This window comes from Hippoglossus stenolepis, chromosome 1 (assembly GCF_022539355.2).
Source record: "Hippoglossus stenolepis isolate QCI-W04-F060 chromosome 1, HSTE1.2, whole genome shotgun sequence".
Taxonomy (NCBI): Eukaryota; Metazoa; Chordata; class Actinopteri; order Pleuronectiformes; family Pleuronectidae; genus Hippoglossus; species Hippoglossus stenolepis.
The window spans coordinates 6,637,491-6,661,027 of NC_061483.1; the positions used below are offsets into that span (position 1 = coordinate 6,637,491).

Consider the following 23,537-nt stretch of genomic DNA (forward strand, 5'->3'; position numbering starts at 1 on the left):
AACACTTTCTATAATGTATTAATATATATATCGTGATTTGTTTACAAGTGATCAGTATGTTATTGTTCCCTTCTTCTTGTGCTTCGTTGTACCTGTAACATGTTGGTGCCATATTTGTTTTATATGTTTTGTGTATGAATATATAAACCTTATTAAACTGTTACTGTGGGTTTAACTTTTTGCCTTACAAAGCAAAACTCGGTTGAAACCACGCCCCCTGGACTGGGCGAATGGGGCGGGGACCAGGAAGCAGGAAGTGAAGAGGAGTCGTGTGTGTCGCTGTCAGAAAGAAGAAGAAGAAGAAGAAGAAGAAGAAGAAGAAGAAGAAGAAGAAGAAGAAGAAGAAGAAGAAGAAGAAATAAATAAATAAATACAAAATCAAAAACATGGAGAAAAGTACAGGAGCTGCATGAATCTTTATTCAAACCCAGAGAAGAAACAATCCACAACATGAACGTGAGAAACCGAGGAAACGAGTCAGTAAAGAAACCACAGAGGTTAGTGACGGTGGATTTACGGTGTAAACAACGAGATGTTTAATAACCTGCAGAGAGAAAGTGAAAGTTAGACACAAAATGGAAGCTGCTCTGTGTTGAAAGTGTTAAAAACGACCCGTAGACTGACGTTAAAACGACTTATTGTTATTTACTTTTATATTTTATAGTCTTGTAGATGTTTGTGGTTGTTAAGGGACTGTCTGTATCTTTCATAGTCTTGTAGCTGATTGTTGTTAATAAGGGACTGTCTGTCAATCACAGTGTTTGCACGTGACAGATACAAATAGACGAGATGTGACTGGTGGTGAGTTTTACCTGCTCCTTGTCTTCAGGCTTTTATTTTCTGACTGGACTGACTGGTACTGCTGGATGACACGGTCAATGTAGACAGATCAATCAAGTCAATAAAGAGAAAGGCGTAATTGCTTTTTTTAATCTTCATTTCAAGTACATTGATTAATTGAGCCAATCGACGGTAAATAACTCATCTGTAAAATGTAACAGATTGCATTGTGGGATCGTTAGCTGAAAGTAGTGTTGTTTAGAATTGTAGAATTGTTTGGGATACATTCACACATCCAGAGATCAGGCACTCGAATAAACTGGCGCAGGATAAACGCAGTGGACTCTGTCAGTGAAAAGGAAAAGGTTTCTGATGCAGCCACAGTCGGTTAAACTGTATTTGCAGTGGAGTTCAATCCATGTCAGTCGCTACAGCAACAGCTGCTGGTCCTGATGCGTGAGGTCGCTCACTTGAGTTTTGCAGAAACTCTCTGTGGCTTGATCCATTTGTTGTTTCATGATACACGTTTCCATCCTCATACGTGTGGACTTGTGTGGATGTTTGAATGGCGAGAGAGGTTTTGGGTCGGGAGGTCAAAAGCTTGATACCTCGAGCTGAGGTACCCACAGTGTATTCAGCCGCACTCATCCTCTTAGTGACTGTGTTCAGCGTTCAATCAAAAATTGCCCATCTGCAGAAAATGTCCAATGACTTGATTTGGTCAGCAAGGTCACCGCTGCTGACGGGGATTTCAAAATAAACTGCTCACAGAAAATGTATTTGAAGTGTCCTGACACTTTTTAAAAGCCTTTTTCCATGTCCCATCCACTAATGTGGAGGAGGCTGGGTTTCTGACCTATAGTGCACCCAGCCACTAGGGGGCAATTCAGACGCTTTGAGCTGTCCTGTCTATGGTTTTAAGAGTTTACTGCAGCAGTAAACACCATACATTATGTTTCTGTCTGTAGTAAATATCCGTGCTGCCTTTAGCCTTTATAATGTTGCTTTATTATGACGACTCACAGTCACTGTAAATGTGTGTTAACAGCACTCCTAGTGTTGTGAAGGAAAATGTGCCACAGAAGAAGAAGAAGAAGAAGCAGCACTTCCACTTTGACCTGTGGTTCTATCTCACTCTGGAGAACTGGATACTGGACTTTGGAAGGCCCATCGTCATGGTGAGGAGACGCTGCACATTTGATTTAATTTATACCTCGTGTTGTTTTAAATAGTGAAAACAAATATAAAATGAACAGCTACTCTTCATTTTATGTGTGACCAGTGTGAACAGCAGTAGTTTCTTTTCTCATATGTATAAGATCGTCCTTCCCCTGGAATGGTTTCCTCTGAACAAGCCCAGTGCTGGAGACGTTTTCCACATGGCCTACAATGTCATCACACCATTCGTACTGCTCAAGGTAAGCACAAACACAATGTTTCCTGAGCAGATCATTTCTTCTTCAACTTTTCCATCTCCTCTGTAGAAGTTCAGTGCATCAAACTCAGTTCCAGAACTTTAGTGGCTCATGTCTTTACTTCTACAGCTGTGAATCTTGTGGTATGGCCTCAATATTTCTGCTGTCACAGTTTTGTGATACCTTTTCCGCTTCCCTGTGGATGTTGGTGGTGATGTCACTGAGTTTTGTTTTTTGGCTATTCTTGTCCTTGGCCGACTTGATCGATGTCTGTTGCTCAATACAACAGTAGTTTCTTTCATTGCAAATTGTTGTATTGGCTTTTTTCCAGTGTCTGTGCAAAAGCACTGGTCGATTCTCCCTCTTTCATGCCACAGACAGCTCGCTCTCCACTCTTCATATTGGTTTATCCTTTTAACAACAAATGGAGTCTTCCCGAGTGAAACCCAAGGCCAAGACCAAAAGATTCAGAGCTGTTCAATGTTTAAACAATCAATCTTAAAGGCAACACATATCCCAATAACTTCTCTCACTTGAAAAATGAAAGGGTGCGAACAAAAGGTGATTTGTCGTAACATTGATTTACAAATCTAGATGAAAATACAGAAAATATCAGAAATTTTGTCTCATTGACAAAAACAAGGTAATTGGTCTTGTTGTTAATACACTAGTTTTGCAGGTGACTGAATATAGAGTGTGTGTGTGTTTCTGCTCCATTCAGCTGATTGAGCGCAGCCCCCGTGCGCTGCCTCGCTCAGCAGTCTACTGTTGCATTATCTTTTTTGTCATGGGAGCCAGCATCCACCTGGTGGGAGACTCCATCAACCACCGGCTCCTCCTCAGTGGCTACCAGCTCCACCTGTCCGTCAGAGAGAACCCCATCATCAAAGACCTTAAACCTGCTTCACTGGTAAGACTCTGGGTACCGCTTGACTCCATGCTGGGAATACACTGGGAGCACAGAGAGAGTTGTCAACATTTTGTAAAAGATGTTTTCTCTGCTGTCATCATGGTCTGATGAGAGAAAGTAACACCGACCGTATGAAAAGTCTAGACTGTTGCAACTACCATACAACAATGTCATACAACAAAAAGCTCTTAGTGTTGCTCATCTTTCAGTGACTTAAACTTTTTTTATAAGTCACTTGTACTTTTCTTCTCCACCTATGTCCCAAACAGACAAACTATTTATCTTGTCACACTCGTCCCATCAGAATATATCACACGGTGAAGAAGTGAAATCATTTTTCTTTCTACGCCCATTATCGCTGTCACAGCATTTGTCTCCATGTAGATACATAACACAGGACCAGTAGATTGTATACATGGAGGTAAATAAAGCATGTTTGTTTCAAGTTAAGATTTGATTTGGTGCAAGTGTCAAAGGTTTATTTATTTCCTCCACCAAGGAGGTTATGTTTTCACCCCTGTATGTTGGTGTGATTGTCAGGACAATTAAATAAAAACAACTTAACGGATTTCAACAAAACTTGGTGGAAGGATTGGACATGGACCAAGACAAAGCCCATTAGATTTTGAGGCGGATCCAGGAATTATTTATCTTTTTTTTTACATTTTAACCAATTTCTCAGGGACTAACTCATATATCTTGATGGAAAAAGACTGTCATATTTAGGAGACTGATATCTGTTTGTGTGTGTCTGTGTGAAAATTGGTGCGGCTCTATTGAAATTAAGGAATTTAACTGTTAAATGCACAAAAACTAACAGATTAATAAGTGGAATTAGGTTAAGGCCAGAAATGATAAAACGTTAATATTTACTGCAATAAATGTGATTTAAACATCAAAAGAAAGGAACAAGCAGGTGAGAGGAACCAAAAACTGTAGCAATTGTTCCTTACATTCTCCCTGGATGAATGGACATGTCTGCATTTGTTCATGTATTTTTTTGTGTCTGGATGTGATTTCCACTCATTTTGTAGTGTAAATGGTACTTGAAACAGTAGGTGGCACTGTTTCCTAAGGTAGTTAGAGCCACAGTGCTTGTTTCTTGATGCTAATGCAGCCGAGGGTTTCTCGTAATAACACAAGGCTTCTGTTCCTCTCTTCACAGATTGACTCATTTGAGCTGCTGTATTTCTATGATGAACAGCTGGGACACTTGATGTGGTACGTGTTTGGCGGCTATTTGCGTCGTGCATATAAATACCTGTATAAAGTGCTGGGGAAGTGGCTGGAACGCAGCAGGATACAGGACTGGGTGGTCAGTTTGTTCACTTATTTTCATAAATCTGAAATTAATCCACGTTGAGTCTTTTGAAAACACACGAGGGAAGAATCCAATTAAAGCGTGTGTGAAGTGTAGATTCAGATCATTTTAACGCAGCGGACTCCACCAACACAACAGGTCGTTATCAGTGTACTGATCTGTGGCTCCTTTTATATCTTAAAGTACCAAACAGATGTTAGATTAAGGAAACTCCATCCATCCAGTATCTATACCGCCTTCCCTTTGAGGGTCGTGGGGGGGCTAGAGGCAATGAGCGAACTGGTGAATGGTAATGGGAAAAAATTGAATCCAACAACATGCAGGATGAAAGAGGCAGAATCAGAGAAACTGTCTGATAACAGTTTGTTTGTAAAAAAAAAACAAAGATCTTTATTGGATGGAAGGACAAGATGCATCGCTTCCATTTTATTTGCATAAGCTCTCTCTAGCTGTTAACACCCTGGCATTAGGTTTTCAGTGTGGAACTGACAGAATTTCAGTTTGCACTATGGCTGATTCAGCTGGAACAAACCCACTGTCTGTGATCCTGATGTGGGTGCCACCTCTGGACAGAACACACTGAGCTGGTGAAACAAAAACCCAGGAGGACACCTCGTGCAGAGATTTTCTTTCGACTCTCTCACACACTGGTGCTCTGAGAATTAAAGCTGATATGAGCCTTTCACAGACATATATTCTTTTTTATTTATAGTGACTTATAATAAACTTTATGTTTTAACTGTAAAATATCAAGCCTCAGTTACATTTCTCTGTCATAAGGGCTTGTTAATGACATCAAATTATATCTGTATCAGAAATATCTTACTCCCTCATATTGGTGTTGGCATCAGCCCTCAAAAATCCATAATGTCTAAGATACAGTAACCTATTATTGACATTTATATATCTGATAGACTCATATCAGCCAAAAGATCGGTCCAGTTCTCGTCAGTACTCGTATTAAAGCAATAATATTCAAGGTATCAGGTCTCGGCCGAGCAGGGGGTGAGTCACCTTTCAGAGATTGAGCATGAACTCACCTCACGCTGAAGTGTTTTTAGCCCCGGAGTGAGAAGAGAGAGGATTTCAGGAATCTCTGTGTCTCTGTGTCTCTGTGTCTCTGTGTCTCTGTGCTCCTGGTAGTTCTGAACATAGATGTGGGAAGTCACTGTTATTCTTTATATGCATTTACCAAAAATCATTGTCTTTGGTTTTTAGTCGTTTCAATCCACAGATGGGTATAAGGCTTTTTTAAATATTGTTCTATGAAACGTCCAAAAGTAGAGAAAACAATGCTCAGAGGTGAAGGTGACATATTTTCAGTAAATGTATGAAAATGTCACATCTAAAGAAAAGTACTTTAAAAAAGAGTTTGACAGAAGTTCTGCAGGTTGATTCACTTTCTAAGAACAATGGTTTATTGTTGAGTTAGACTGTCTGAGGTGTCCTGATGACAAAATAAAAACTCTTTAAACATCTGTGGTACAGTATTCATGATTTAGTTAATTTATTCATTGAATAATAAGGCAAACTCTTCAGTGTGAAAGGGAATTTAAGACTTAGTGAAATGTTTTTGTCTCAGCCGGGTTCATCTGGGATTTAAAGATCATGCTGAGCGGAGAAGGCGCTTTTTTAAAGTACAATGCCGATAATCACAGTATTTCTCACACAATACTTGCATTGTCCTTTTTAAAGATGCAGTGTCCACAGTCAGTTGTGCAGTTAATACACTAAGTCTTCCTCTTATTTTATTATAGGTATATCCCTTTCTTCATCATTCTGTTCATCTACTTCACCGGCTGCTTCACTGAGACAGAGGAAAAGAAAAAGGTTCCTGTGACTGGTTGGCTGTTGCTGGGACCCAGCGCTCTCTACTATTGGTCAGTCGCTTTTTAGGAAACCTTCTGCCTTCATGTTCCCCATAAATACACGACACAAGAACAGATCAAATCTGATGATGCACCTGAGTCAGTTCAAGGTAAATGTACATAACACAGTGCATAAGAGGATTAGAGTGTATGAAAGGAGCTTTAAACTCTGAGGGTTTACTCTTGATGAAAAGATAGAGATCAATCAAATCATGGAGAGACAATGGAAGGTTATCTTTGCATTAAAAATTACAGTATCTCTACAGTAAACAGAAATTAACTTGAATGGCTTTCAGTGGAGCACAAACCTCCACCAAGGCCCAACAGTCTCCTTAAATATAGTCACACGCTCATAGATATCAGTCCTTTAAATATATGATCATTTTTTATAAAGATCCATGAATTATTAGAGAATAATCAGTGAAATTAAAAATAAAAAAAACACCCACAATGTTAAAGAAAGTGATAGAAATACCTGGATCCTCACCAGATTTTTATGGATTCTCTCTTGGCCCATGTCTGATATGTTCCAACAAGTTTTGTGGAAATCCGTTCTGTAGGTTTTGCATAATCCTGCTGATCAACCAACCAACAAATGGGCGAATACACAACCTCCTTTGTTACATAAAATAGTAAAAGTCACCCTGAAGTCATTTCAGTGTGTGGCGGTTAATTTTGATCTTCACAAAAGAATCACATTGTGCAGTAAAATTGACTTCAAGGGCCACTTGGGGATAGGAATCTCAAAAGACAAACAGCAATTAAACATGTATATGAAAACTACTGCTTCCATGAATAAAGAGATTAATGTGTGAATGAATATATAAATGCTAAAGGTTAAAATGTTCCCTCATGTTACAGATAGATAGATTCAGCTTACTTGTATTGTGAGGGAGAAAATAACAAACCCTGATATTTCCATCCTCACCGAGGAATTCAAATTGAGGAGATCAGAGTCAGAGTATGAAACAAACAAAATGTGCTTTTTCGTTTGAAAAATTGTGACTTTTTAAATTTGAAACTTTGTAGTGTTGTTCTTGTACTTGTTCCTTTCGGGTTAGTTACAGGCGAGGCAAGTGTTTTTGTAGAGCACATTTCAACCACAAGGCAATTTCAACGTTTTCACATCAAATGTAAAAAGGCACCATGACAAATTGTAAAAGCAACACAAGACAATACAATAATAGTTAGCAGATGGTGAGGATGATCAATCCAGCTGTGTTGTCCAGAACAGCGTGAGCAGACCGAAAGAAGCACTGCTCCGTCAGACGGGATAATCAGTTTTAATGTAGAACACTCAAGCACGGAGGGACTGGCTGCGGCAGGCGAGCGGGCGCTCCTGGGGAGACTGACGGTCTGCCTGGTAAGCCACACCGGACCCTCCCCAGCTCGTCCTGCACACCAGGGCCAGGCAGCAGGTCGGCGCCTGGGGGCGGCCGTCCCAGCTGCCCTCCCCAGTCCGTCCGCGAATCCCAGGTGCCCCTATGCCGCCCGTCGCCGTCCGGCGCGCCGTCCTCACCCAGGCCCCGCCCACTTCCCGCGCTGTCAGGCTGGCAGTGGCCGAGGCCTGTAAGAGGCCATTGGACCCCGCTGCTGAAGCTTTGGCTGTCAGGAGGGGGACAGAGGAGAGCTGATGTGCGTTGGCCAACGACTGCTAGTGAGACCCATCAAGTTGATTATGTTATTAATGTTATCCGGCAGTCTCCAGATAATAATAAAATAATATAAATTAAAGATTGAAAGTCACAGTTTGTGTTTCTCTCTGAGTTCCTCTAACGTCTCCTGGTTTCTCCTCCTCCAGGTACTTGGTGACTGAAGGACAAATCACTGAACTTTTCCTCCTCACCGTCCTCGCCATGATTGCCATGGTGATACATCAGCGGCGTAAAGGCCTCGGCCCGGACAGCAATGGCCGGTTCCTGCTCTGTAGTTTCGGCGTTACCCTCGTCCTGATGGCGCTGTGGGTCTTCTACCTCTGGAGTGACCCGGTGCTACGCAACAAGTACCCCGGACTCCTTTACATGCCAGAGCCCTGGTCCTACTACACCTTGCACGTCAAGAATAACCACTGACCTTGACCTGAGGTCTGTGCTGCCGTTTGTGTGAAAGAAAACTATTACTGAATGCTTCGACATCACATGCTGCTTATGTGTGTATGACTCGACTGATGCATCTCTTGGTTCTTCAGACAGATTTCCTTTGGCAGAGACAGTGGCTGCACTCGACTCATGAGGATTATTGATGTGCACCAACTTCAGAGGAGACAGGTTCCCTCCTGCAGGCAGCAGCACCTGCACTGATACACAGACTTTAACAGGTTCACACTGTGACGCTTGGTGAAAAGTCGGTCTCACTTTGCAGATGCAATCACTTCTGCTCAACCTGGACTATGATTCATGTCATGTCATAAATCAGCACTGCCCATCACATGGGGTGTTTGTAATAAGCCCCAATGGGAATGTTAGTTCTAAAGGACCAGTGTGTAAGAGTAAGGTGAAAGGGATCTATTGGCAGAAATTGAATATACAATGATCCTAGTGATGTTTTCACTCGTGTGTTTCATCTGAATTGTATGAATTGTTGTTTTCTTTACGCTAGAATGGGTCCTTTATATTTAAATACTTTATATTTACGTCAGGAGTTGGTCCTCTCTACGGAGGCCGCCATGTTTTTGACAGTAGCCCAAACTGGACAAACTAAACATTTTTTAAGTTTTAATGACAACTGAAGGTTACCACAGGTTCTCTTTCATTTCAGGGTGAGGTGAGGGGTATTCAGCTGTTACATGACACTTCACCACTAGATGTCACTAAATCCTACACACTGAACCTTTTAATTGAAGGTGTAAAACCAGGGTTGGGATGCTAACATGCTCAAGGCTAATCTGAGCTGTCGAGTTACAAATGAAACAAATGGTTAATTTTTAGAATATTCTCCCACTTTCTTAAGAAAACACCCTCTACAATTGTAGCTACATTCGGAGAGGACGGGTGTGTATCAGGTCTGAGTGATCTGAGTGCTTTGTGTGTGAAGTCCTGCTGAGGTTTATACTGTCGGTGCTTGTTTATCACATGTCCCAAATACTACTGTGTATTTATACCATGAAGTTTACACCATGTCCGAATGAGAAGATGCAAGAGAAGATTGTACTTTATTGTTTTTTGGCTGTTTGGGAATCACAGGATGTTTTGACAGTTTACTGGTCAACACCTACTTTACTTTTAATCATGAAAGTAAATAGGAGTCGCCTCAGGCCCTTGTACAGCCTGCGGCTCTTTGAGTCTTTGGTCAGATCCCAAATAGTAGAAACACAAAGCAGCAATGACACATGTGACCTTTTATACCTTTTTATACATTTTTATCACATAATAAAAATGTGAAAACAAATGTACAATACATTTTGCAAGACCACCGGTACAGTCCTGTAATGACTCTTGATTAAATATGAGAACTGACATGCTACCTGATTTGTGAACGTGCTTCATATCAATTGTCTTTAATCATATTGGTTAACTAATTTAAAATCTATTCAGTGTATGTGGCTACAAGCTGCTTCCTTTTTATTATGTGACTGTAGTATCAAACTGTGACTCATGAATAATTGGTGGGTTTTATTGGAAGGGTTAAAAGGGAAAGGACAATGCAGCGCTGAGTATCTCCTATCAGCGTTTCCACAGCAACGCATATTAAATTACGTGGAGGCTTTCAGGAGGTGGACTTTAAACAGAGGCGGAGGGACAGGTGACGGAGGCTCCGGTCAACTCACTGCTTCCTGAACAGAAACCAAGGAACCGCAGAAATGGTGAGAGCAAGACATTCCCTCCGAGATACTTTTTATTTCATGTATTTTCTTATGTAACTGATATTTCGTTTGTACAAGTGATGCAATACTTTTGTCACGTTGCAGGCGAAGTTCTTCACACCAGTACAAATCAACGGTAAGAGTATTCCACAGCAGCACAAGTTGTTTTACATCTATTATGAGTTAATGTTTAAATTGTACTATTTGTTAATCTACCCTTTTCATTTGTACAGTGCATTTCTATTTTATATAAAAATTAAGTAAAGACTGGTTTTGGAGACTCATTAGGATCAAAGTCTGGCCTTGTTCAGTCTCATTAGTTCCTGTGAAGTAAAACCAACACACTGGATTAACCTGTGATTCTATGACGGATGAACTCACTGAAAAACATCAATATCTTTATTATTTCCCAGAATTCAAGGAGTGCTTCTCCCTGTACGACAAGAAGCAGAAGGGCAAGATCGATGCCAAAGAGCTCATCACAGTTATGCGCTGCCTCGGCACAAGTCCCACATTCGGTGAAATTGAAAGGCACCTGCAAGTTCACAAAATTGGTAAAGAACAACACACAATAAATCTAGTTCGTCTGTAAAGGTTGTGAGAGTTTGTACAGACCGACCCTGAGTTTTTTTTGTGTAACACCCACTTTATATACACATCACTGCACCATAGAGGCCAAGAGAGGTTTGTACTTAACTTTATTTAATTATCTGAGAGTATGATCTCTGTCGTTGTTGCTTATTTCCTTCTGTCCATGTCTGTCCCAGCTGGCATTGAGAGGCGGAGGACAGGTCGTCAGTGAATCACAGACACAGTCATTCACACTCATTTTCATACCTACGGTCAATTTAAGTCTTTATTCGTAAGCTGCACGTCTCTGGACTGTGGGGGGGGGAGCAGACTTACCCGTACCACCATACCGCTTGGGTTGATTATAGAAAATCGATTGTTTGAGTTGGATGTTTTTAATTATATATGAACATATTGTAAAATCTTAACTTAAAGATGTTTTCAAGGCTTTTATGGATTAAAAACATCTATAATTATCGAGGAAGTGGCTTATAAACAATGTGGAAACCTGGTGGTTGATGTCAGAGGGCTACGCAACATGCAGTATGACATGCTCTAACCTCAGACCCTTGAATAGGGAAAGGGAGAAACCTTAAGATCAACATTAAAGAGTTGAGTCCAAAAACACATTTTCTTTATCAAATTGATGAGATGATTCCAGTCTGTCTATCCTCGAGTTGACCTTGTACTCAGTTTTACAAGTTGAAGATAATCTAAAAGTTCAGTTTAGAGCAACATTAACTAAAATGATTGAAATGACCTCGCTGTGACTTTTATTACATCTGGTATGAGCCACAATTCCCACTTTGTTACATTTCTCACATTTTCTTTAACATTACGAAATAGGGCGTTTATGACCCCCAGGGAATCTGTCACATTTAGTCATATTTGATATCCACGTGTGTGTGAAATCTGTTGCAGCTTGTTTGAATTTAAGAGGATTGTTGGGCTTTGTCGGAGGTTTGAGCTCCACTGAGCCTCATGCGAGTTAAGTGCTGCATTAATGCGATTCTTGTCAACTTGTGCATTGTTTCTTCGGTCTATGTTTTGTGTTCGATTCCTGTTTAGCAAAGTCCGGTGAGCTGGACTTCTCTTCCTTCCTGACGATGATGCACAGACAGATACAACAGGAAGACCCCAAGTCAGAGATCCTGGAGGCCTTGAGGATGACGGACAAGCAGAAGAAAGGATACATCCAGGCGTCTGAGCTGCGGGCCAAGCTCACCATCTTGGGAGAGAAGCTCACGGACAAAGAAGGTAAAGTCACAGCTGGATCTGAGGAGAGAGGGAAAGTGGAAACTCTGCACAATGTGTTTTTTTCTTCTAACAGCGAATTAGTTGCTGTGTTGACACCGAGCTACAGCAACAACATCCAGTTCAATCAATAAAAGGGCTTTTTATACATTGTTATATAATCCACAGTGAGCACATGGATGCAGGGGTCAGAGTTACACTCTGCACGTTTGGACAGTTTGTTTATTTATAACACTGGATTTAATAAGACACTGTAACGGTGAAGCGCTGACCCGTAGCTTAAAAGTCGTGTGAGTCCTACATTGTTCACAAAAACTCGATGGGAAAGGTCTTACTGTATATTCATGAGGTTTAAGAAAGCAGTCCAGTGAGGGTCGGCCTCAGCATCTCTTGGATTTCACAGCGCTTCCCTAAATCCACCACGATTTACCAGTGTTTCTGAATTCCCTGCTGTCCTGTGACCTGCCTGCTAATAATATAAAACAATAGCTCCTCTCCTGGTCAGTTTCTCATCACCTTTACTTTCAGGAAGTAAATTCATTTGCTGTTGCAGTTTGCCAGGTTGTTTCTTCAGGTTTGTCTCCCTGTGGACAGACTTCATTTCTTCACAGTGTCGTCAGGCTCTGGTAAATAACATTAATATATAATATGTATATATAATCAATTGATATTTGGAGTAAAATGATTTATGGAGATTACTTTTGGTGAAACAATTCCAGAAGAGCTCCATTCCAGAAACTGCCACAGTTTGGAAAAACTAATTATTTTGTCTGATCGTTCAAGAAGGTTAAAAGCACCACTCTCATCTCATCTGTATGAAGCTGTCAGATAATTTATCTCAAGTGACACATTTCACACACCAACACCTCTAAAAGTTTTCTTGTCTGTTTAATTTGTGCAGTGACAAATGTGTAAAAGTGACAAATCGCTGTTTTCGGCAGTGTGATGGTTTTCTTTGTCACAATCTCCCTTGGTCAGGTTTAGTTTCCACCTGTTATCCGTCTTCACGCAGACAGCTGTTGGCTGTAGAATATTTATGAGAGTGGTATATATACGTTTGGCAAGAAATCTGATATGATCTGATATATTATATATATATACCGATGACTTCATTCAGAGCCAGTCTGTGCTGTAGCACTCAGGGGGAGGAGCGGCTGACAACCACAAGTCTAAATTCAATTAAATAAGAATCAAATCCGTGTGATAAGAGCTGCCTAAAATGACATAAACCCTCTGAAATCTATTTTTGGTTTGGACCATATCCCAACTGCTAACATTGAGGAGGTGGTGTTTATGAGCGATACTGCAGCCAGCCACCAGGGAGTGATGGAGACACCTCAGCTCCATGGAGGCCTGTTATGTCATCCGTCTTTACATACAGCCTCTGATTTGCACTTAAAGGTTTTCTTACATGCGTTTTTCAAACTGTAATTGAAGGAGACAGTAGCTTATGTTTTTCTGTTGACAGTGAAGTGATGACAACAGTCGTCTTGACAGTTTCCTGTGGAGACGCTCGTCTCCAGTTAAATCTGTGGGATTGATTTTGATGGCTTTTGGGTTTCAAAGCCCCAAACTTAGTTATTCATACAGTTTCTGGGCTCAAAGCAACGTACAGATTTAACTCGGAGTGGTGCTGCCTGTCACTGTGCACATCAAGCAGTTTAAATTCAAACCAAGCTCGGCTGCTTCCCAGAGGAGACTCTTCCATCACGTCGAGTATTGACGCAGATATTGATGCCACTCAGACAGCTGCACTGTGAAGCTCTCAGCTGTACAAACTGTATTAACTACGAAGCTGCTGAGGATGAGCTCACTGTTGTCAATCTGAATATTCAGGAGATCTTCGCTGGCTCGACTTGTAGATCGTAGCACAGCCGTGTGAAAAAAATGAAATCAACTCTATTCCGTTGCTCGGTTTTGATTTGTGAAGTCGCTGCGTTAGCCGTCACTTAATTTCATTTTTGAGTCATTCTACATTCATCTATTATCTCATATAAATGTTCCGATACTTTTGTGAACGTGCAACTTTAGTTATAAGTTATAACATTTCAAGCATAACGATAATTCATCCTCATGAGTAAACGTGGATTTTCATAAGAGATTTTAGGAATAAAAATCTGCTTTAGGGCCAAATTGTCTCTTTTACACATTGGTCAAATTGGAGCCTCAGTAAAGTCACAGCTGAGATCATCTTTATATAAAACATATGCTGTTTATCATGATATTGAGTGTTAATTGACATTAAACTGTTGTAGCAAGTTCATATTTAACCTAAATTCATTTAATTTGAAATCATAATCTCCAAAATAGCTGGACAATTAAAGTCCTCAAATAAACTGAGTGCAGAAGAAATATAATATCATGAGGAACAAATATAAAGTAGAAATACCTCAATATTTCATCACACTTCAAAATAACTACTGTGATAAAACTCAGGGTTTACACTGCATCTGTCTGTAGTGAAAGTCGTATATTATGGACATTTCTCTATTTCTAACCACTTGGTCTTCTGTCTCCCTCTTTTTGACTGTCTGCTGCTGTAAGAAGGAAATTACCTCAGATCTATATAATCTTATCTCATCTGAATCTTATGTTAGGGAACTCTTTCTAACAAAGAAGCTTTTTACTGGAGTTTCGATCAGTTTTCTCCCGTCACCTAAACACTTTTGTGTGTGTTTTCTGTTTTTAGTGGACGAGCTCTTCAAAGAAGCAAACGTCAAGTCGAACGGGACAGTGAATTACGAAGAGTTCACCAAGATGGTGACGCTGCCTCCTGTTGATTATTGATTTCACTGACGGGGGGGAGACGACACACTGGATTAAATCTACATGTTTAGTGCAGCAGTTGTGTGCTGGCAGATTTGAGCCTGATAATAATCTTCACTTTGTTTTTTTGCCTCATGATTATTCGCTGATTATTTATTTAAATGCAGAATCTATTTCCTGTAACTCTTTTCCATCAGTTTCCTCGATGACTGAACTCTTTGTGAAGCACTGCCGTTGTCCTGGATCCTGACGAACGTGATACGATCTGAACTCTTGTTCTTTGAAGGAATTAAGTACCATTAAAAAACATTAAATTCTCAGTAAACCCTTTGTCAAGTGTGACAGTCCAGCTAAACTCAATGATTTTAATTCAATGAACAGTTTGATGCTTTGTATATTTACTTGTGAACGCTTGTTGTGTGCTAGTGTCATGATATAGTTTTTCTTAATGCGGCGCAGGTAACTTTACACACATCTGCATTAAATTACTTCTGTGGAATTAGAAAATGTTTAGTTTTTTATATATTTATAGACTTAATTCATGTATTCTTGAGGACCACGGGTATAAATGTATCTGTTTCCATAAGTGTTATTTAGTCGTATTTGACACATTTTATATATATATCTATATGTAATAACATTTTATTGATTAATAAACAAATAACAGTTGCTCCAAAACTTGTAATAGTTGTGTTATCTCATTAAAGTTTATAGTTGATCGACTGAATTCCATGATGTGTTTAAACACTAATAACTATATTATCATTATTTCTTTTGAGAAACACTATAGCCGCTCACTGTGAGCAGGTCAGCATCTTTTATCAGCCACGTCTAACGTCTCGATTTGAACTTAAAAATAAAAAAAGGAACAAACTACATTGATTAAAATGATGTTTGCTGCAGTTGAAGGTTTGTAATCAATGTCAATGTCATCTGTACTTCACTGGGGACAAGTTCATAAATAATGTGAATCAGTCGGTTGTACATTTGATTGACCCTTTGTTACGCCTGATTGTCTAATCAGTTTAGAAAGTGTAACTCAGCAGGGAGGGAGTGCGTGTGTGTGTCTGTGTGTGCAGAATGAAAGTCTGTTTTTTTCTTCTTAGAACAAAAACACTCAAGTAGAATTGAAAGGAATAGAAAGAAAACTGACTGAGAATAATGTTTGTGTTTGACTTAAGAGTTTTTTTCACTTTCTGAGCATCATAGATCTAAATATCTTCACTAAGTATAACACTGACTAACCTTTTTATTGTGTGGCTTAACAGCTCCGTGTTACCATGTCAACAGTCAGTGATTTTGAGTTTTCTCAAAAACCACATTTTAAACTCATCCGTTCCTCATTCATGAAACCTGTTATTTTGTAAAGGTGAAACTGTCTCTTCTACATGGACCAACATGATGAGGATGACCTCAATCTCCCTCCTGTGACGCAGGGTTAGCATGGTGGCATGGTGGCATGATGGCGTTTACCCCCATGTGTGACCTCAGCACTCGGCATTACTCCATGATTGTGTCACAACGTTCAAAAGGCGTAAAAATGATTTATTCAGTTTCTGTTTTTTTCCCTGGAATGATGAAATGTTTGCCCACGACAAAACCAAAGTTTATATCCAGCATTTCCACAAACTTCTGAAGCACAGCCACACCGAACGTACCGGTTTTTGTCTTCTCTCTGATCTCAGAAGCCTTATGCTGGAAATTTTTTTACTTTTCATTTGAAATAAATCTGCCGTAATGTTTACTCCACCAGAGAGACGTACATCATCACTACCTGAATCCTGGATGTAATTCTGAGGTAACAAGTGAAGGAAGCATGTGATGATGATCCAATTACTTGTTTCCAGTACCTGTCAATTTAAAATCAATTTCAAACAAATAAATATTTTAAAAAACACATTTTTCTTCCAAGTTATATCGATTTACACATATACATAATATATGTAGACAAGATATTTATATTTTACTTTTAATACACAGAACTACACAGTATCAAATAATAATCCCTTATAAAGAATGACTTTTAACTGTGAGATGTAGCCACACTTTGGTTCTTGTGGTGATTGTTGCCTGAGGACACAGTCAACATGTCAGTCAACATGTCAGTCAACAGAGAGGTTTTGTTACGTCTGACATCAGTTTAGCTTCAACAGATACAGAAAATAACTCCAGAGGTTTGTTAACAATCGTCTCCTCCAGCACAGAGAAGTTGAAGCTGCACAGACACGGCTGGATTCATGGGAGAATGTTATCCAATCTATTTTCACAAAGGAACATAGATTTTTTTTTTTTTATCTACTTTTCTCATACAATTAATTTTTCATTCAATATATAGAAATACAGGAGGATGCCTGGAGTCGACGGCATTGACGAGTCTGAGCTACTTTTCAATTCCTGCTGCAAAGACTTAAGTGCAACACACACACACACGTTTGTACAGCTTCCTAGTGAGGACACTCATTGGCATAATGCATTCCCTAGCCCCTTACCCTAACCATCCAAACTAAATGCCTAATCCTTAACCTTAACTAACCCTAAAACCAAGTCTTAACCCCCAAACAGTCCATTAAAGGGGGTCACAAAGTGAGGACATTTTGGGAAAGTGAGGTCCTCCGTAGGTTGTAGACTCAAACTGGTCCTCACAAAGAGAGCTGTACAAGAGCGCACACGCACACGCACACACACACACACACACACACAGTGAGTGTCAGTAAGGATTTTTTTGTGAATGTAGGAAGAAGCACAAAAGACGAAGGAGTCAAGTGTCAATAACACAACGGCAACTATAAGGATCAGGTTGAATAAGTAATAATAATTACTTATAATTAATAATTATTACTTATTCAACCAAATGTGATGTGACACTTTAAACATTTTCACAATTGCTTAAAAAAAAAAACATTTATTTTGAAATGCTGAATTTGACTCCATTTCAAATCAAGTGGTTAATAAACACATATTGACATCAAATGACCCAATATTCAAGTAGATGAGGCACTGGCCCTGCCAATACCCGACCTGAAGCGTCTGGAGCCTGCGTGGCCTCGAGCACCAAGAATTTCCCGCACCTCCACTTTTCACATATCACATTTTATATTGTGACTTAAAAAAGAAATGTTAACATCAAGTGTTAGATACATTGGCTTTAAAAAAAGAAAGGACTCTTACAAGCTGCTGTGGACATCGGACGTTTTTTAACTGACCGTTCGCTAAAACCTGCTCCGCCAGACAGCAACTGGCCAATCACAGCTTAGGAGCGGAAACTGTCAAGCTGTGGATGAACTCAGATTATATCTCTGATTGTCTGATTGTATACTAGTTGGTTTGTATGTTTGTTTATGAGCAAGATTACACATAAAGAAGAACACAATACATTTTGGAGATCCAGATCAACGAGCTGAATTTCTTTTCACTTTCTTTAACATTGTGAGATGAGGTGTTTGTCAATGTTTTACAGTTTTTTTCCAGGGAATAATTCATGGATCTTGATGAATAAATATCATTCATGAAACATTTATAAAATCTATGAGTGTGTGTAATGTGTTGCATCTTGATTTACAGGGACTGTTGGGCCTCCGCAGAGGTATGAACTCTACTGACTGACATCCTAGATTGTGTTTGTTTGTCAGCACAAAAAAACACAGAATCCGATAGTCAGAAAACTTGGTGGAAGGATGAGACAGGAGGATGTTTTTTTTCACCTCCTGTAACATTGCCACATAAAACATTTTTTTTTGTCAACCTTTTACTATTTCCCCCGGGAATAACTCACGGATCTTGATGAAAAAATGTCATTTATAAAAGATTTATAGAATCTATGAGTGTGTGAAATGTGGCGCAGCTTGATTGAATTCATGACCTTGGCGAAGACGTGTGCTCGACTGAGCGACATTCTGGTTTCACCTTTTTATCTTTTGTCAACTTCTTCCTGAAATCCAGCTCACGTTGTTTCAAAACTTACCACAAAGTTCGATCAACCACTGTTGAAGGTGATTGTCAAGCCTGACAGGCACATAGCAACTGTATCTAAGGGCTGCAGGGGGCTTAGCGAGCGGTCAGCTGTTTATTTACGTCACACGAGGAATTTGTGCACCACTTATTTAACTTGTACCACATTTAACGTAAAACCACACTGGGAACTTTATACCTGATTCAATCTGTACACTCTCTGCTGCTGTCAATAACATGAAAGCATTGTACCAACGGTTAATAAGTGGTTTATCTACACATGTATTGATGTATTATGACACTGGCTACATTTCAGGGAGACTCTTCTATTTCAATGTAGCACCACATCTGTTACAAGGACATATTGATTCATTAAATCTGAATAATAATAATAATAATAATAACATAAGTGCAAAACAGATGTTTACATTCTCATTGTTTAACTAAGAGAAAAGGCTACGATTCGTTATATTTTCAATTTCTTACAGCCTCATTTAATAGTATAATGGTTCCAAAGTTTTGCAGCTTTGGAATATGACTCATTCATGATTCGTCTGTAGTGGTGAAGAAATGAGGAGGAGGCTCAGATTGTCGACTTTAAACCTTTTCAGTACTTTCCATCACTCAGTGGGGGCCATCACTGTCCCTCGTTGGCGTGAGAGTGAGTGTTTTGTTGTTGCACCTCAGCGGCGAGACGTCCCGCCGGGCCGGGAACGCTGGCTGCAGGTTTTACAGCACTGCGCTCGCACGTTGGCCAAGTGGCACCGGCCCAGCACACGGAGAGTGTGGCAGAAACGGAACGTCAGCCGGTCCCGAAGACAAACCGCTCCTGTGTGGGTGACACAGAGAGGGAGAGGGAGAGGGAGAGAGAGGGAGGTTACACGAAGAGGTGAGACACAGACTTTATTCTGATCATATTCAGTCGACACAGGCTGATGACCGAATGAATCACAGGCATGTTAATACATCAGTGATTGAGGCCAAATCATGTTTTAACATCTGCTTCTGATTCTGTTTTATCTTGTGCAGTCTTTTAAAAGGACTGACAACACGAGTGGATACAAATAGAAACAGACACCTTGAAACAGTTCACTGCACCGTGTCAGCGGCGGCTTTTCTGGTTCAGGAAGCCGAGGATCGTGGGTAATATCCACCGTTCAGTTGTGTTACAGTTCAGTGAGTGTGACGACACAGTCAACACATTGATTTTCACATGAAAACCACTTTAGAGCTTTGACTAGGAGCCCAGCAGAATTAAATCCCCACGTGTGGCTCCAGGGGGCGCTGATGCTCAGTAAAGTTACTGAGTGTTGCTTTAACTTCATATTCTGTTCCATTCTTCAGTTGTTGGGCTTTTAGCAGGATGTTCGCTCGAAGGCAGATGATAATCAGAACCACAAGAAAAGATTCTCTTCTCCTGCAGATGTTGGTTTTCCACTTCTCAGTTCATGTGATTTTCACGTGAACCAGTTTTTATATCATGTTGTTGCTGTGCTTTCTGGCACTTTCCAACAAATGTACAATGAATGAATGTGGGGGGAAGACAACTTATAAAACCGTTTGTCAGAGGCCAACGCACCTTAAAGAAACACACATTTCTACATTTGAAAAAAAGAAAACACAACCCACAGTTTCCTGCTGTAATTTCAGCTGAGGGGAATAATGTGAATGTTTCTGAGAGGAGGAAGAAAAACGCTGATGGCTTTCACAGGCAATTCAAGTATTAGGGGTCAGTTATAAATCTGCTGCAAACTGCTGCGTGCTGTGCTTTTTAGCGACAGGGACAGATATGAGAATTATAATTCAGCAGAGAAACATTTTAATTCTCAAGGTTCTCTGAGAGCTGCTAATTAAATCTAATCAGGGTTTTCACACTGGGACATTATGATGATCGGAACGTTTGAAAGTGACAAGAGATAGAAAAACTGAAACAGCTCAATTAATGGAATTAATCATCTACAGTTCATCTGCTTGTCTACGGTGTTATTGTTTATAAAGTAGACCACAAATTCTGAGACTGCACAACAGTCACTCACAGGTTTAACTTCATTTATCTATCTGTGCAATTTCAATACCCTTCATGTGCCATCCTGTTCACATTGTATATATTCTGTTTATAGTGATTATCATGGTTCACATACGACTACGCAACCCTTTTCAACCTTGATGACCAGGAGGAGTCTCAGGGCCAAACATCTTATTTATGTCACATCCCCTTCTTCTACTGAGCACAGCAATGGATTTTGTTATTTACAAGTTGAAGTCTCTCCTGATTGAGCAGTGAAAGTCACAGTCACACTCTGCACTCAGCTCTACGCTCATGTTATGGAATTGCACCCAAGCTGCAGTGACGCCCCTGCAGTCTGAAGTGAACCAGAAAAAAAAAAAGATTTATACAATAGGTGTTGACACGTGAGGGACAAGGGTCACTGCTTCAGCTCAATGCACAATATTTCCTTTGTGCGTCTCATCTCACCCCCCAGTTGCTGTCTTTGACTAAGCAGCGTACCCCCCGACTGAACAGCAGAAGGGGACAAAAGGACACGGGAGTTGTGCAGTAATATGAGTTTTTCTTTCTCAGTTTGAAAATATAAGAATATTGGGTTAGGTAAGAAGAAAAATCCAATTACGGCTCTCCAGCCCCTCTTCGCCTTGTGAATCAGTGGTATCAGTGGATGTGGCTGTGCATTGGTTCCTAATTAAAAAAAAAAGGGTTGAAGTCAAAGGTCACAGAAGGTTAAGTACAGCATCATAAATGGACAAGCCAAGGAAGACATCAGCTCAGTGAGGAACATTTCAAGAGTTAAGGGTTAAGACCATATGGAATGGAAATGAGCATAATTAAATATATTACACAAGCCTATATGATCAACATATCTCTGTATGAACAATATTTAAAAAAAAATACAGGGTGCTCAGAGACTTCATACCTCCACCAACACTAACACGCTATCACGCCATGTTAAAAACAGAGGAAATAAATTACTGGATCCACCCGTTTATCCAAATTTCACGAAAGTTGGTTGAGTAGTTTTTGTGTAATCCAGCTGACAGTCAGACAAACAAGTGCAGATGAAAACCATGAAGCACGCGAGTCATAATTTAAAAGTGAAAAAAATGAAATAATATTTGGGTGCTAACTAAGAATATGTTCTTCACTGCACAACGACAGGACTTCTGCTTAACTGTCAATCACTGAAGGCGACTCTGAGAGCACCACCTCCACCAATGCTGATTGACCAATTTATCGCCAAATTACACGTAGCGTTATTATCCAGGTCTGCACCAAGATCCTCTCTAAAAGGTTAATGAGGTTTTTAATGGCCCACACCCCATCTGTCCACAGAGGAAGTCACTCAGAGCGAAAACCTCCGCCAAGGCCCAACAGTCCCTTAAATCCAATCAAGCTGCACCAAATAACTCACACTCATAGATATCAGTGCCCTAGGTATGCCTGATTCCCCCAAAAAAAAAATCAAGATCCATGTATTATTTCCTAGAAAGACTCAGATAGGAACTTTCTTGGGAATCCATCCAATAACTGAGAAACACCATCACTTTTATCATTTGCTGTCACGTTTCTGTCAGAACATTAACTCTCCTTCAGTTGTGTCGACCAACTCCAGAGGGAAATATCTGAATCTGTAGCCGCTAACTGCTTCATGGTGTTTACCAGCTGCTCTCTATCTGTGTCGGCCTGCTGAGCACATGGGGTCCGACTGGTATTTCAGAGCCTTTTACATGAATACAGCTGCTTGTAAGAGACTAAAATACTCTGAGAGCAGTGAGGGTGAAGCGGAGCAGTAGAGTTTTGGGCTGGACGGATGAACAACGAGCTAAAACGCTCTGTGAAGCTCCACAAAGCTGCAGAATTACCTGATAATTCCCCTGTTGTTGTATCACCTTGCACGACTCCCTTCACATTGTCCTACTGATGCATTATAATACCAATATTGATAATAGACTCCGGCTGGGATCTCTGGAGGAGGAGGAAATATTCCTGTTCTATCACTAAGTGAAGTGAAGTTTAATATTTCTGTCACTTCAGTCAGTTCCAGTGAAATAGATAAAAATATATTTTAGAGGACTGCTGGATAAAAGCTTAGACCTTTGGCTCCTGCCTCCAAAATCCTCTGGTGGTTTTAAATTACAGAAAAAATATATTTCACCCCTCACCGGGACATGTAGGCTGGAAATGTGCAGATAGAAAAGAGAGGTGAGCTCAGGTAACCTCACATCCCTCAACCTTTCTTCAGCTGTGACTCGACACTGTTGCTGCCGGGATAATGTCAGAGTTCTTATTATGAAAAAAATGTGTCACTTTATTTCCTGTGGAAAAGAAACACTGAAACAGCTTTTAGATCATTATGAGAGAAACTCTGGAACATAGCAGCGTCTGTCATTAGACGCAAGACGACAACGGATACAGTGAAATTAATGATTTCACGCCTCCAGAAAATATCATGTTAATCAGTTTACATGATTCAGCGAAATAACAAACAAACACAAATGGAATACACGCACCTTGGCGGAGGTAATAAGAAAAATCAATCTACCTGCAAGTTTATTATTATCATTAACTTTTTTCTCAATAAACCCAAATATATCCGTTGGGGTTTGTAGCAGAGCTTTTACACCAAACTGAATAATCTGTAATTTGATTTTTAATAACTTGATTTGTGTTATAAAACAGAAATCAAAAGTACTATGACTGCATCACCTTTTTTTTTTTTTAAATGACAGTTCCACACACTTTATTATTCATTCATTAAACCCACACAATGTAGCTCATTAGCTTCTGACTGTCTCTGAAACCCCTCACGCTAAATGCAGGTCACGCTCTTATAAATGACCTTCCACTCAAGTTCGTGAGGATCCGCTAGGAACCAACTGATGTGGAATT

General features: G+C 40.1%; 3 protein-coding genes across 5 annotated transcripts in view; 2 read left to right on the plus strand and 1 right to left on the minus strand.

Annotated features, from left to right (window-relative positions):
* The first annotated feature begins 273 nt into the window (after positions 1-273).
* cln6a (CLN6 transmembrane ER protein a) lies at positions 274-8,889 on the plus strand. Of its 3 annotated transcripts, none has more exons than XM_035163361.2 (8): positions 274-497; positions 1,829-1,958; positions 2,100-2,198; positions 2,917-3,105; positions 4,271-4,326; positions 6,184-6,306; positions 8,096-8,378; positions 8,483-8,889. In XM_035163361.2, exons 1-7 carry the CDS (start codon positions 451-453, stop codon positions 8,364-8,366), a joined length of 915 nt encoding a protein of 304 aa, XP_035019252.1. In that variant the 5' UTR covers positions 274-450; the 3' UTR covers positions 8,367-8,378; positions 8,483-8,889. The 3 variants fall into 3 exon arrangements, with proteins under 3 accessions (XP_035019252.1, XP_035019261.1, XP_035019243.1); XM_035163370.2 differs by having other exon boundaries at positions 8,487-8,889; XM_035163352.2 differs by having other exon boundaries at positions 8,096-8,889.
* A 115-nt stretch (positions 8,890-9,004) lies between these two features.
* calml4a (calmodulin-like 4a) lies at positions 9,005-15,364 on the plus strand. Its single transcript, XM_035160344.2, has 5 exons — positions 9,005-10,096; positions 10,202-10,232; positions 10,510-10,650; positions 11,735-11,923; positions 14,610-15,364. Exons 1-5 carry the CDS (start codon positions 10,094-10,096, stop codon positions 14,705-14,707), a joined length of 462 nt encoding a protein of 153 aa, XP_035016235.1. The 5' UTR covers positions 9,005-10,093; the 3' UTR covers positions 14,708-15,364.
* A 2,938-nt stretch (positions 15,365-18,302) lies between these two features.
* LOC118105182 (A disintegrin and metalloproteinase with thrombospondin motifs 7) overlaps positions 18,303-23,537 on the minus strand; it is a 69,005-nt gene continuing 63,770 nt past the window's right edge. The window contains exon 24 of the mRNA XM_035152701.2: positions 18,303-19,463. Within this exon, the coding sequence (XP_035008592.2) occupies positions 19,318-19,463 (146 nt within the window). The 3' untranslated portion in view covers positions 18,303-19,317. The remainder of the gene's footprint in view (positions 19,464-23,537) is intronic.

What these genes read in the sequence shown, in the direction of transcription:
- cln6a (XM_035163352.2), top strand. Translation starts at nt 451, where the DNA reads ATGAACGTGAGAAACCGAGGAAACGAGTCAGTAAAGAAACCACAGAG. An exon ending in TTGGAAGGCCCATCGTCATG is followed by an intron (nt 1,959 to 2,099) that starts GTGAGGAGACGC and finishes CATATGTATAAG; the next exon opens with ATCGTCCTTCCCCTGGAATG. An exon ending in ACCTTAAACCTGCTTCACTG is followed by an intron (nt 3,106 to 4,270) that starts GTAAGACTCTGG and finishes CTCTCTTCACAG; the next exon opens with ATTGACTCATTTGAGCTGCT.
- calml4a (XM_035160344.2), top strand. An exon ending in CCTGCAAGTTCACAAAATTG is followed by an intron (nt 10,651 to 11,734) that starts GTAAAGAACAAC and finishes ATTCCTGTTTAG; the next exon opens with CAAAGTCCGGTGAGCTGGAC. An exon ending in GAAGCTCACGGACAAAGAAG is followed by an intron (nt 11,924 to 14,609) that starts GTAAAGTCACAG and finishes TTCTGTTTTTAG; the next exon opens with TGGACGAGCTCTTCAAAGAA.